The 13,225-nt window shown below is 39.4% G+C and overlaps 1 protein-coding gene across 1 annotated transcript in view; it reads right to left on the bottom strand.

Moving 5' to 3' along the window:
- SUZ12 (SUZ12 polycomb repressive complex 2 subunit) overlaps nt 1-11,041 on the bottom strand; it is a 31,997-nt gene extending 20,956 nt beyond the window's left edge. The window contains 5 exon segments of the mRNA XM_076353729.1: nt 2,467-2,535; nt 7,461-7,525; nt 7,616-7,662; nt 10,518-10,978; nt 10,980-11,041. Of these exon segments, the coding sequence (XP_076209844.1) occupies nt 2,467-2,535; nt 7,461-7,525; nt 7,616-7,662; nt 10,518-10,978; nt 10,980-11,041 (704 nt within the window).
- Nucleotides 11,042-13,225: the final 2,184 nt, after the last annotated feature.

Raw genomic sequence — 13,225 nt, 5'->3', positions numbered from 1 at the left:
GCCAAACACATTTCCTAGACATTCACCAGCAAGAGAAAGGAGTTTTGGTGGAAATTTTCTAGAACTTCACCCTGAACTTGGTACCAATTTTTTTTTTTTTAAACAAGTATTTTAAGTTTGGTAAGGAGAATCTTTACAATGGGAAGCTACAGCCTTAGAAATAAAAGATGATCAGTCACATCGCATCCATATTATCCATAACATATGCAGTCAAAATAATAATTGCATCTATTTTGTTTCACAGCACTACAGCTCATAGCCTAGACTATTCTGCTGACTGTAGACCCATTTTATTTCAAATTGTTAAATTCGGAATACATTTCAGCTTAAAGCAAGTATTCATAAAACTAGATTAAAATGGGTCTCAAAAACACTTGGTATTTCTCAAGTATGTAGTACTGAACAAAATATCATCTGTTACACTAGAACACCAGATACAATTTTGAGCACCTTCACTGACTTCAGGAAGATACAACCTGACATTCAACACCTATTTTTAAACACAAACACTCCTAAGAGCACTGAGATGATTAGTGAAAGTGCCCAACAGCTTGAGCATTCAAAAGACTGCATCTATACCAATTTGCATCATTTATCCATGTTACTTTTCCAGACCAATTCTAGACTAAAGTACATTTTTGATAGTTTTGAAAGCACAAAAAACAACACACACAAATCAATATTCTATTTTGTTTCAACGTGATCCTTATCCTTCAAAAGAGAGTATTTACCTAGCAAGTATCCACAATATATGGAGCAAAAGATAATTAAGAAGAATAATCTACAGTAAATCTATAAAACCTCTTAGAACACAAAATTTATAAGTTTGTTTCAGACTAAATTCTGTCTAGCATGGTTGCCTCTGAAGTAGTCTAATTATTTGCAAGTGCTATGGAAAAAGAACAGCTGGTTAAAACCCAAGCAAATACCTCAAAAAAAAAACCCACACACCTCAACAGGTCTTCACACGTTCCAGCAACTTAGGTTAGTCTTTAAGATGTCTGGTTTTGGTTTACAATTTCCAAAATGCTTTGCATTTCACGATATATCAGTACATTAAATAGAAGGGTTTTGGCAAATTATCTACAGTCTTTCTACCAAAAAAGAACACAAAGCCAACCTGCAGGACTAAAACAGATCTCTGACTGAATTGTACAGATTAGAACAAAATTATTCTGGAAGTTGTACAATGGATCGGTTAATTTCCATCACATACACTTTCACAAGAAGCTTAGGTGTTTAATTCATACATAAAAAACCAGAATTTAAAAAAAAGTTATTGTCATCATCTATCACACTCAAATATCACAAACACATTGTATGCTACATCACCTCTCAGTGAATAAGCTTTTTATACCATTTTATTTCAGCACTACGAAACTCATCAAGAAACAACAGACCAGGCATATTTGCTATGCCTTCTTTTTGCCATCATTACAAAGACAGGCTACGATGAAAATGAACTGTAACGCATCAGTCCCAAGTTTCACATCTCTGCTGAACTTTGACTTTTGCCAAATACAATACAGCAAATTCAGCAAGAGTTCAGTATTTTTTTCTGAAGCAGAGGAGTAAGACCTGATAAAATATGAGTTTTATCCAACATTTAAGTGTGTTGCATAATTTAAAGTAAACTCTTGGGGGAAAAAAAATTAACATGACGAAACCAATAGGTACACCAGTATAAAGGTATTTACTATTTCACAATTAGAATTCACATAGTAAGCCCCCCCCCCAGTGACAATTCCATATGGAATTAAGACTTGAAATTATCTGTTTGTTAAAGAGGGAACATTGTTATTCAGATAGAACTATGCAAAGGTTCAACTGAGATATATGTGGGGTCAGACCACAAGAAAAATCTCAGACTAAGCAATATTTCTCATGAGAAAATTAGAAGGGAAAATTCTAAGTTTTATAGCCTTTAATGAAAACATTTTATAACTAGTTACCCAATTATGGCTTGAGATGGGTAAGATCTTTCAAATACTGTTAAGTTTCAGGGTTTTCTCTTTTGTTTTGGGTTTGATTTTTTTTCCTTACGTAACTATGAATGTAAGGTTAAAAATAGCAAGTATACAACCATAAAAACCCCAAATACTGTAACTTCATGGTATTTTCCCAAATCTGCCTTTTTTTTATTCCAGCACACACAGATTAGTTACACAACTGACAGTCTTAAAAAAAGTTAAGGCAAATACCTATTTGAGGCTTCTATACACATTTCAAGAAACAGCATGACAAACATTGAAAGTTTATGCTGATATTGCTTTTCTCCAAGTTTTTAAGTGACCAGCACACATACACACATTTTATGATTTTGGAAGCAACATTTCAAACAGTAAGTACCTTGCTTCTAGAAATTAGTCTTTATCACTTTCATTTTATCAATCAAAAAGACTTTTGATTTAGCGCATGCATGTGCTCATTTGTACTACACACACAAATATACATGCAGGACAGTACCTGTGAGATTCTTGTTCTCCCTTCATTTTCTCTACTTTTGATAACATGTCATCTACTTTGAATGTTTTCCTGTGAAGAAAAAGAAAAAAGAATAGTTTCACACAGCCGTTATTCCCATAGGTAACAAGAAATTTTATTCAGCATAAACTTTGACTTGGTTATCAATCTAAAACCATCTAGATACACAATTTTAGCCTTCTGTTCAGAAAGCACCTTTTTTATACCTTTTTAGGCCTAGTAGCACACCCGTGTAGCAGGGACACAACTGCAATACAGCTTCTCAAGCAGTATCAAAATAACAGAATTAAAACCAGACCTTTCAGAAGTAATCCTACTTACTGCTCATAAGAAGTGTCATTTAACAGCACCATATTCAAACCTTGCAATGAACATGTCTAAATACATTTCAGCTTTGGTCAAAGAAAATCTTCCCACTTTAGTGACACTTATACCTACTAGGAACTTACGTATCAGCTCTTCAGTCATTACTACTTTAAGCTTGACCACAACAATGAAAACCACTTAAAACCTTATCTGACAAAACAGTTAAAAAACTAATTATAAAATCCCCCTTCTTTCTCCACAAAGTTATATTAAATGGACACAATACAAAGAACAATGAATTCTGAAGCTACTTCTAGAGCACTCACAGGAAATGGGGGGGGAGACAACCACCAATGACAACAATGTCATAGAGAATAATCACTTCAAATCATTTCTCTCCGTAATTCTGACATCAGTCTGTTCATGCTCATATGTTCAGCTTGTTCTACCATACATACAATTTAATGTTCATTTCTAAATAAAGTTCACTCATGAACAGAAGTTATTCAATAGATTCCAGAACACACTTTCAGTTTTTCTTTAAAGGAAAATTAATGCTTGGACCTAGATGCCAACAAAATTGCACTAGACTAGAGTGACAATACAAGAGCTGCAAGGGCATCCTTCCTTTACATTTATACCTTAGAAAAATGAATAAGAAGAACATAAGCTGTTGCCAAATACTGGTTTTCTTGTGCGGGGAACAACGATGACATGCTCTGAGGAAGTGGGAAGCATCGTCTACAGCAATATCCTGACTGAAGAAACACTGATGTCATACGCTGTCTACATTCAGCATGTAATGCATCGGAATGCTTTAGTTACAAATCACATGGTGGCTAAATGGTAACAGTGGACAAGAAACACTACACAAGTACAGGGCTGCAGTCAGATAACAAGGAGAAAAATAATTGTGATTTTGTAGTAAATAATCACTGATTCAAAGCTCTACTCAGCCTAAGGTTCACACAGATGACAGACTCAAGAACTGACTCACCTACACTAAAACATGGGATTATTAAAATCAACATTGCAATGCTCAGCTTTAAAGCAAGAGATGTTAAGAACAGAGGAATTCTTTGAAAGTTTCAGGTAAACCTCAGTTTTCCAAGGTAAAAAAAGTCTTTGTGCGCACTTCGCCCAAGCTCATCAAAATCAGCCACTATTCTGCAGAACAGCAAGTAGTACACTTATCTTTAGAAGGCTTTCTTCAGACTAAAGAAATGTTTAGAACAGGTCTAGAGCAAAGTTATGTCATGATCAGAATATGAGCCAGAAACCAGCTAAGAGACAAACATGTTTCAGGAATGGGGGAAAGCTTAACAATCTTTCATAAAATACACTAATATCTGACACAGCTTGCATTTAATGTTTGTGAGCATTACTGATCCAGAAAGAACAATGACACAACCTTTCCTAATGTCAAACTCAGGTTAGTTAAAACAAGAAAAGAGTCTTCCTAAAAATCTCTCAGAAAAACTAAAAATAGCGACTAAAAAGCCCATTAAAATCAAAATTGTTGCCTTTGAAGTTACCTTGTAAGAACATAAAAAAATACAGAAATTCCTTTAAACTGAATTACTATTTTTATGTTCCCATGTTCCCATGCATAACCTACAAAATTAAGTTTTTGTAATAACCATCCCTAACACCCAGGATTTTCAAGACAGCATTTACTTGTGCTATAAGTACGCGCATCTTGCGCACTCCTTTCTCCACCCACTCTTATTCCAGTCAAGCGCAGTAATAATTAACAAAGTATTAAAAGTCACATCATAGCATGCCATTACTTCGCCAATAAATAAAAAAAATTATTCCTTTATCCAAATACTGTACGGGAAGCAATTTTTATTAAGAGTTAGTAACTTCTTCCCAACACCATCATTTGGTCTAATATAGTAACACCTGAAGACAGACCCACAGCCAGAAAGCCCGTTTCAATTCTCCATCAAGTATCACTTGATCCAAGCATATTGCCTCTCCAATGATAAGCATCAACTTCAATACTTTTTTAGCCCAAGTTGATGCATGCCCATTAACTTATTCCCTTATCAACAATTCTCTATACTATAAGCATTCTAGTCTTTATAAACACTTTCTCAGTATTAAACATACGACCGACATCAACAGATAATTTCTTGGTAAAAATGCAGTTTTACTTCCCTACCTCCAAGTGATAAATTTGTCTGGCATTTTTCTCAGACTACCGTAGAGCTAGAGATAAAAGATGTGGAGCTATAATTACTATTGTGATAGGTAAGTTCTATAAAGTTTGGAGATAACGTCTTTGTATTTTACATATGATACTGTTTACTGACATGGCAATCAAAACAATGATCAGCAATTTAAAAATGGCAGAATTAAGAGGTTCTAAGAGAATAAATAAATAAATATACATGTATAGTCATGGTCCACATAAGCAGGCTAACAATGATGCAGTTCCAAAAGATAATTCTTTGCAAAGAGAACTCTACTAACATTTTCACTATACTGAAGTCAGGTACATAAATTTTTCCTAATATAAGCCTTAGGAAGATCTTCTACTCTAATTCAGATATTCTTCCTCTTTTAAAGCCCCTTTTTCACTAGAATAACAGGATCACATACCTTAACTATTTCTGTCGAATGAAGAATGGCAATTAAGGTCTTGTACACATTTGAAAGTGTTTACCAGCACAGATCAGGAAACAACTATCCTGCTAACCTCCCCTAGAAGGTCAGTTGAGACTGTTTTGCCACAGTCTTGCAGTTTTGCCACTACATCTAAACAGTGCAAACTACCTTTAAACTACAATTTTTGTTGTTTTCACTAGGCTGAAAGAGAAGGACCACAGTACTGACAGAACATGGAGAGGTGGGAGCAGGGGACCCAGGGGAGAAGAACGTGCTTCTTCACAATTACTTTCTGCTTTTTTCCCCTCAACTATGCTAGCTCACTTCTGTTGTGTTATTGTGTTTTTATAAAGAAAACATACTGAAATGTTTTACTTAATCTTCCTAGACCTAATTGCCAGAATGATTTCAATAAGTCAGTATTGTCAGAAAACTAGTGAGTGAAATGGCTATCAATCTATTAGAACACTACCTAACTCAAATCACAGTCCTAAAACAAAGTGTTAAGGGAACTACTAAAAATTACTATGTTTCAAAGAGAAACTAAGCATTACTTGTGCAGCTGAATTTGAACCGGAATTTGGAACAGAGGACAACACAATGTACATGCAAAGTACCATTTCTTGTTTCCCAGCAACTACAGCAGATATCCAAAGAAACAGACTCACGTAAAAGAACATACACATTTCAATCAACTATAAGTTAATGTAAGTTATAAGCAAAACTTTCTGTTGCACAACTCTAGTTAAAAAAAAAAAAAAAAAAAGACAAACCACCCTGAACAGTATTTCTTAAAATTTGGCTCTGCTCTATTTTAAAAGCAGCAAACAATTCACTTCGGTAACTTTTGCAAGAAAAAGTAAGCAGCAACTTCAAGTTTAAAAAAAAAAAACACAAACAAAAACCCCCTGATCATTACCTGTCCTAAGTACCTGAAGTTGTATGTTACAGATTCAGCTTTAAGAAAAAGTTGTATTGTAGCCTTAAAGCTAATGGCAAGAACATTAAACAATATCCAAGAGATCCGAGAATGCCAAATATAGCTTCAATTTAAATAAAAACATGCAAATTCTATTGCTCAACAGATCATTCAAATATTACCTTCCTTAGATACAAATATAGTTTAAATTAGAATTGTCTGCATAATCAGATTTTATTGCTATTCCTTAAGTGTTCACGATTAAGTATTTCAGTCCCACAGCAACTGTTTCCAAGCGATAAGAACTTCAGTGTTAAAATATTTTAAAATAAACATTCAGGCTACAAAAAAATTCAAAGTGTAACAAATGATTTTCAGTGATGGGGAAGTAACTGCAAGGACTTTGCAATTCTGCTAATAAATAATGTACACTGCACTTTTCACTCTGCAGTTTTTATATATTTTAAAGTCTATTGACATGCCGCTGTAGCGCCTCACGTAGGAACGACTATTTTGCAATGCCAAAACTGAAGCCCATTTTTCACACATATCCAGTTCAAAGCAACCTTTTTAAAGTGTTCGCTGGATTTTTTTTGTAAAATGCTATAAACTGACCTCCTTCATTTTTCAGCTTTTAAAATAATTACAGAAATAATTACTGGATCCTTCCAAGACTAATTAACAAAAACAATAGTTTTGGGGTTGTTTTTTGGGTTTTGTTTTTAATAAGCAGTTAGGTTACAGTTTAAACTAAAATGTTTCATGTGATTATGATCGAGCACCATTGATTACAAGAGCTCAGACGTTACAGAGTTTTGTTTGTTTATTAAGAAGTTCTCCCCCAAAACAGAAAACAAATATGGGAGAATTAGGATTCTGCAGATAGTTATCCACATTTGAGTACTCCCAGTATCAACAGAAGTCACAAGCATAAAGTCAAACACCCCCTTAACATTACAGTTGATTTCTGAGACCTAAGAACTTTTCTGCAAAGTGATGTATACATTTTTTAAGTTCTTCAAAAAGAAAAGGTCATGTTTTATATACCTCGTGAAAAGAGGAGGTCACCCTCCACTATTTTTTGGACTTCTGCTAATTGGTTAACATTTTAGGATTGCTTTTCAAAAAACAATTTTACCTTTTGATATTTGTTCGGGAGTTTCTGTGGGACATGTAAGTGAGAGTTCTGTGCAAAAATATTGGCTGCAGGAAAAAAAAAAAAGAAAAGGTTATGCTTTAATTAAAATTTCCTACAAGTCCAAAGTAAAGAAGTAATAAAGACCAGTTACTCACTGCTATTAGATTCCGGGTACGTAGAAATCTGTATATCTGTGTTGGTTCTAAGAAAAAGAAACACATGTTATCCAACATACTTTATAACTCCAGAAAGACAGCCTTATTATGATAAAAAAGTATCTAATTTAGCATGTTGATTTTTTTTTTAAACAAATATCACGAAAGTAATCGTTTAAGTGAAGCATCACGACATCCAAATAACTCCAAGTTAACCATATAACACAAAGCAACTTCTTGTTTAAGCTACAGTAAATCAGTAGTCACAACTCAAGTATGACTGCTCTTGCTTTCCACAAAATAGGTTTCTTACAGGCTTTATAACATAAAAGGGCAGAAAAAATCTCAACATATTACAACCTACTGTCGAATAGGTAAGTTTTCTTCACGAAGTTAATGAACATATCTGATAGGATACCAAAATAGTATACTAAATTTACATAGTCGGACAATTTGGTATCTGATTGTTTTACCCTTCTGGAAAGTACCAAGGTCACTTGCACAAGGTACCAAAACAAGAAGAGGGACTGTCAGTTGACTATGACACATTAGGGATCATTCTAAGCTAGGAAATTCATTTCCAAAACCTTTTACATTCACAGGATCAGAAAAATATTGATTCTGTTAAAACAACTACTGTTTCAAAGTGCAAACGGAGGGAGGATAATACAGCCATACGCAATAAGAACATGAAAGGGTAGCATCATTTGAAATAGGTGTAATAAGCAAAGTTCAGAAGAGCCAGACTCATCTACAGAAAAGAGGACCTTCAGTTTAGTTTTAACCAATTCAGTTAAATCAGGACAAAAAAGGTTTTTGTCTGGATCGGGTTATATCTAACAAGAATTCCAATTTAAACTGAAATACACCCTTTTAAAACTGAAATAAAAGCCAGCTTCGTTAGGTAATATCAGCAAGAAACTTGGAAATGACTTGATAAAACACATTGAGTATAGGAAAAAAGATAGAGAATGGAGAATGCCTTGATGCCCATGCTAAGGCTGCTAAAACTGCCTCCATTTCCCACATAAAGAAAACAAACAACTATTTATTTTTTTAAGAAATACAAAACTTTATTTTCATATGACTGCAAAACATTCATTTCAAATAGCTGGAAACCTTATTTATGGAATTCTGTGATTAGAAGTGAAAAAGGACAGCATTTTATATCCTTCATCCCTTTTTAAAGATACGATTCAGCCGTATTTCTACACTTATGAATGTAAGACCCCAAAGAATCTATTATTAGAGAGACATATTATTACAGGAGAACGAAATCTTAAAACGATCCCAGAATTTCCTTTTAGAAGCCTGATGAAAATCAGTGAAATTCTGCTTAATGCAAGTTATCATAATAAAAATCTGTATTTCTCAAATCGAGATAAAAGACAGAAATTAAGAAACATGCACTTTGCTAGGAAGTGAAAATACATAGTCACAACTTTTAAAGAAACATCCTGGGTTTTTTTAGTCTCAAAAAACCCATGACAATTATAATTTAGAAAGGTATCAAAACATTAAATTACATTCACAAGGACATAATTTAATTTAAAGACAGTACGCTGCTGCTTCAACTTTAGTTTTCCCAAGTAGAAAAATTCTGAAACACTTTTCAACCTGCAGACAGACATATGTTTCACAAGTCCGTATTACTCAGCAAAAGCTTAAAATAAATCTTTATCTTTTTCTAGCATATGACCTTGAAAAGGGACAAAAACATTCAGGAAGAACGTGATTCAATACTACATATGTTAGGATTTTTTAATTCCAATATTTACTTACTGCTGTTTTCCCATAATATTCACACTACAGAATTAACACACTACGATACATTTACACTGTAACTTACTCCTGATCACTACCTGCACAGCTCTATGCTTCCCTTGTCTGACAGACTGAGGCATGGGCAAGAGAATTCCCCCCCCCCCATCTCGGACACTGAGCAGACCTATTAAAACTCGTTTGCCACTTGCAGTACAGTATCTATTGAACGTATACCTTTGCTAACAGGGCTAAGGTTCAAAGGACCCCGCATTATTAAGGATTTGAGAAACTACCAAAAACTCCAACGCCTTCTCAAACACTGTCACTGTCTATAGCAAGTGAGTGCGAGCAGTGACAGCACCAATCCCAGAACCCGATCATGTATTTAGTAGGGCATTAAAAATTGCCTTCAAATCCTAGCAATTACACAGAAATCTTTCAGTACAGTGTAAGTTTTTTGCTACAGTGTGCTTTTGAATCAGATTTCCGTAAACTACTTTCTGGTGCATCCAAGGGGATTCTCCTATCTGGAACTGCCACAGGGTGATGCGTGGGTCACAAAGGTCAATTTCCAATATGAAATCTCAACTAAGGAACAATTATTGCCAGACAAAGAAAAACCAAGTACAGTGAAGTCTTAATCACATCCTGCCCCTGAAAGGGGCTCGAAAAGCAGTCGCCAAAGAAGGAAGAGCCTCCTCGTTCCCAACTCCCCGGTGCCTCCAAGGGCTGTTAGAGGAGGGAAGGGAACCAGCCACCCCGAAAGCCTGATGGGAACTGTTACTGAGAGACCAAGTTCATCGGCTGGGCGCAGACACACACCCCCGCCCTCCACCCAGCGGGCCCCGGCCCTGGGAGCCTCTCGCCACCCTGCCCGCACACCGGCCCCCGAACCTCGCGTTTCCGCCCGAGACCCGCCGGGCCCCCGCCTCCCCGGCGGAGCCCCCTTCCTCCCCCAGCCCCGCTCCCCTTCGCCCTCCTCTCCGGTCCCAGCTCCCTCCCTCCCCCGACCATGTTTACCCCCGGAAGCCCCTACTCTCCACAGCCCTCCCCTCCTCCTCCTCCCGCCCTTTCTGCGGCGGCCCCGGTCGGTCCCGCCGGCTCGGGCCCCCACTTCCTCCCCCGGCCCGGTACTCACTCTCGAAGGCCTGAAGAAAGAGCTCGTGGTCGGCCTGGATCTGCTCCATCTTCGGCTTCTTCACGGGGGGCAGCGCCGCCGCCGCTGCCGCCGCCGCCGAGGAGGCCGAGGAACCGCCCGAGTAACCGCTTCCTCCACCGCCGCCGCCGCCGCCTGCGGCACCACCGGATTTGCCGCCGGGAGCCGCCGCCGCGGCGGAGCCCCCGAACCCCCCGCCGCCGCCGCCTCCGCCGCCGCCTCCTCCTCCTCCTCCTCCTCCTCCGGCGGCGCCGCCAGCGGAGCCCGAGCTGGGCCCCGCACCTCCACCGTGCTTCTGAGGAGCCATGGGCCTGGCCCCCGAGAGGGCCCCGGCAGGACGGAGACCGAGCGGGGAGGGAGGGGGCGGCTGGGGCGGGTGGGGTGAGGAGGGGGGAGGGGAAGCGCCGAGCTCCAACTCCTCTAAGTCTCCTCCGCTCCGCTCTCCTCAGCGCTACGACCAGCCGAACCCGACGACCACGACGCGCCCGCCTCCCCCACTCGCCCATTGGCTCCGAAGATGGCGCCGCACCGCCGCATTGGCCGGTGCGGGGCCCGCCCCCGCGTGACGCACGGATGGTTCTGGAAGAGTTTGGTTGGTCGGTGCGCTTCGCCGCTTGGCGCTTCTCCCCTCCCCCTCCTTTGAACTGAATTCGCGGGAAAGGGCCGCTCGCCCTTCGGCGCGGGGCATGCTGGGTAGAGCGGGCCGCCTCCGCCTGCCGCCCGGGGGCCGCCCCTCGCCGCCCCGCGGGGGCCGCTCCCCCGGCTCCTGCCCTCGCACCCCTCCTCCGCTGCTCTGCCCGCCCCCGCCGGGCTGCCCGGGGCTCCGAGCTTTCTGTGCCCCTTCCCGCGGCTCTGCCCCGCGCCACGTCCCGTTGCCTCCGCGGCCGCACAGGTAGCTGGTGCCCCTCTCGCTTGAGGGAAGCCGCCCCCTGCGCGGGGGCGCCGCTGAGGGGCCGCTCCGCTGCCTGCAGGAGCTGGGGCTCGATCGTTCAGAGCGCCAAATTAGTCGAAATAGAAGCTTGGGTATAAATCGATATCGTTTCTGTGGTAAAAATGGTTATACTGGGTCGGACACGAGGTCCTGCTGGTATCCCGTAGCTTTAACCTTAATTAACCATGAGGTTTCCTCAGAGAACGGCTCAAGAAATCGCCCGTAGGTGCAGGGAGGCTTGAGGTCTGAGGTAAAATGTTTCTGGTTTTATTCCCATCTTTCTCTGCTTAATGAGGACCCACGGAGTCTTCGGGGAAATAAAAGTTGTGCCGCTGTGGCTACCTTCAAGAGTCCTGACAGCTGCCTGCGTATGGCTGAGCACACATTCAGGATCAGGCCTTCAGGGCAAGCTCTCAGACTACCTCGCGTATGTGTAAAATATAATAGAGTCCAACTGTGGGATGGAAAAATTCAGCACTGGCTTTATTTAATCAAGTCTTAGTGGTGCGGCAAGCTCAATACATAAAAGGCTTTGACAGCTGTCCCGTTCTATTTGCTTTTTTTTGCGAAACTTTTTCAAGAGTAGTTGTACAAGGTAGGGTAAAAACGGTCTATGTGTGAAATACAGCCTTGAATTTTGATACCAGATACGACTGTGATGCTGGCACTACACCGTCTGGGTTTATCTTCTAATTCCTAGCGTTAAGGAAAATGAACTCGATGAATATCAAGAGGAAAACTATATATCAAAGTCAGCCGTGCTGTAAATGTGCCTTACGCACATTAGCAACAGAGGGGGATTCTAAGGTGATGTCTCAATCGTCTGTTATTAATCTTACTATGTTTTAAGAAAGTGTATGTATATACACCCCACACACATTCGGATAAATAAGTCTTTATTGGCTACTATTCCCCCCCCCCAAATTGTTTTGGTTTTTTTTACAGTTCCTTAATATTTATTCTTATTTAATATCTGAAATGTTCCTTTTATTTTTCAATTACCTTCCCTCTTTTTGCTTTTTCTGCTGCACCATTTACCTTTTATGTTTGTTTTGGAAAGATCTTTTATTCCCTTATGCTTTTTTTTAATTTACTCTTCTTTCTTTCCTTCCATTTTTATCAGACATTAATGGTTTACATGCAGTCTTTTCTTTAGTTTGTTTCAACCTTAATTTTCATACATTTTTAGAAATTCATCTTTGTCACCATTTTACCGACATTCTACTTTTCTTCCCTCCAAACAAAAAGTGATATTTCTAAAATATTCTGTTACACATTTTATCCTGCTTATCATAATTGTCTCTGCTTAATATTCCAGTTTCTTGATCACCTATTTCCTACTCAATTTCTCTACAGCTACTCATTTGTTGTTGCTGAATATGTCTTTAATTACTTACTGGCAGCAGCAATGTTTGATGCACTGTACATTTCTGAGGACCTTACACGTAGCTTCTTCGCTCTTAGTACCAGGGGACTTCTGGTGAGCCTTCTGATGCATTGGGTGTTTGCCAGTCTTCTGAACTCATAGACTACATAGCAACAGTACACCAAATGAAGAGCATCTTTAGGTGATCAGAGGTTGATCTTGAGGTCAGTGATACCCTGTGCCAAGTGACAAAAGGTAACAAATATTGCAGTATGTGTGAGAAAGGCTCCTAAACGTTGTATAGCTGCAATTTTGTCCTTGGAAGTTGTTTATTGCCTAAAATCTATTCCTGTTTCCTCCCTACTGTTTACAAGCCTCTGCTGCTTCTGGTGG

The sequence above is a fragment of the Aptenodytes patagonicus genome, chromosome 16 (assembly GCF_965638725.1).
Source record: "Aptenodytes patagonicus chromosome 16, bAptPat1.pri.cur, whole genome shotgun sequence".
NCBI classification, from domain to species: domain Eukaryota; kingdom Metazoa; phylum Chordata; class Aves; order Sphenisciformes; family Spheniscidae; genus Aptenodytes; species Aptenodytes patagonicus.
This window is presented reverse-complemented; position numbering and strand designations above follow the sequence as displayed.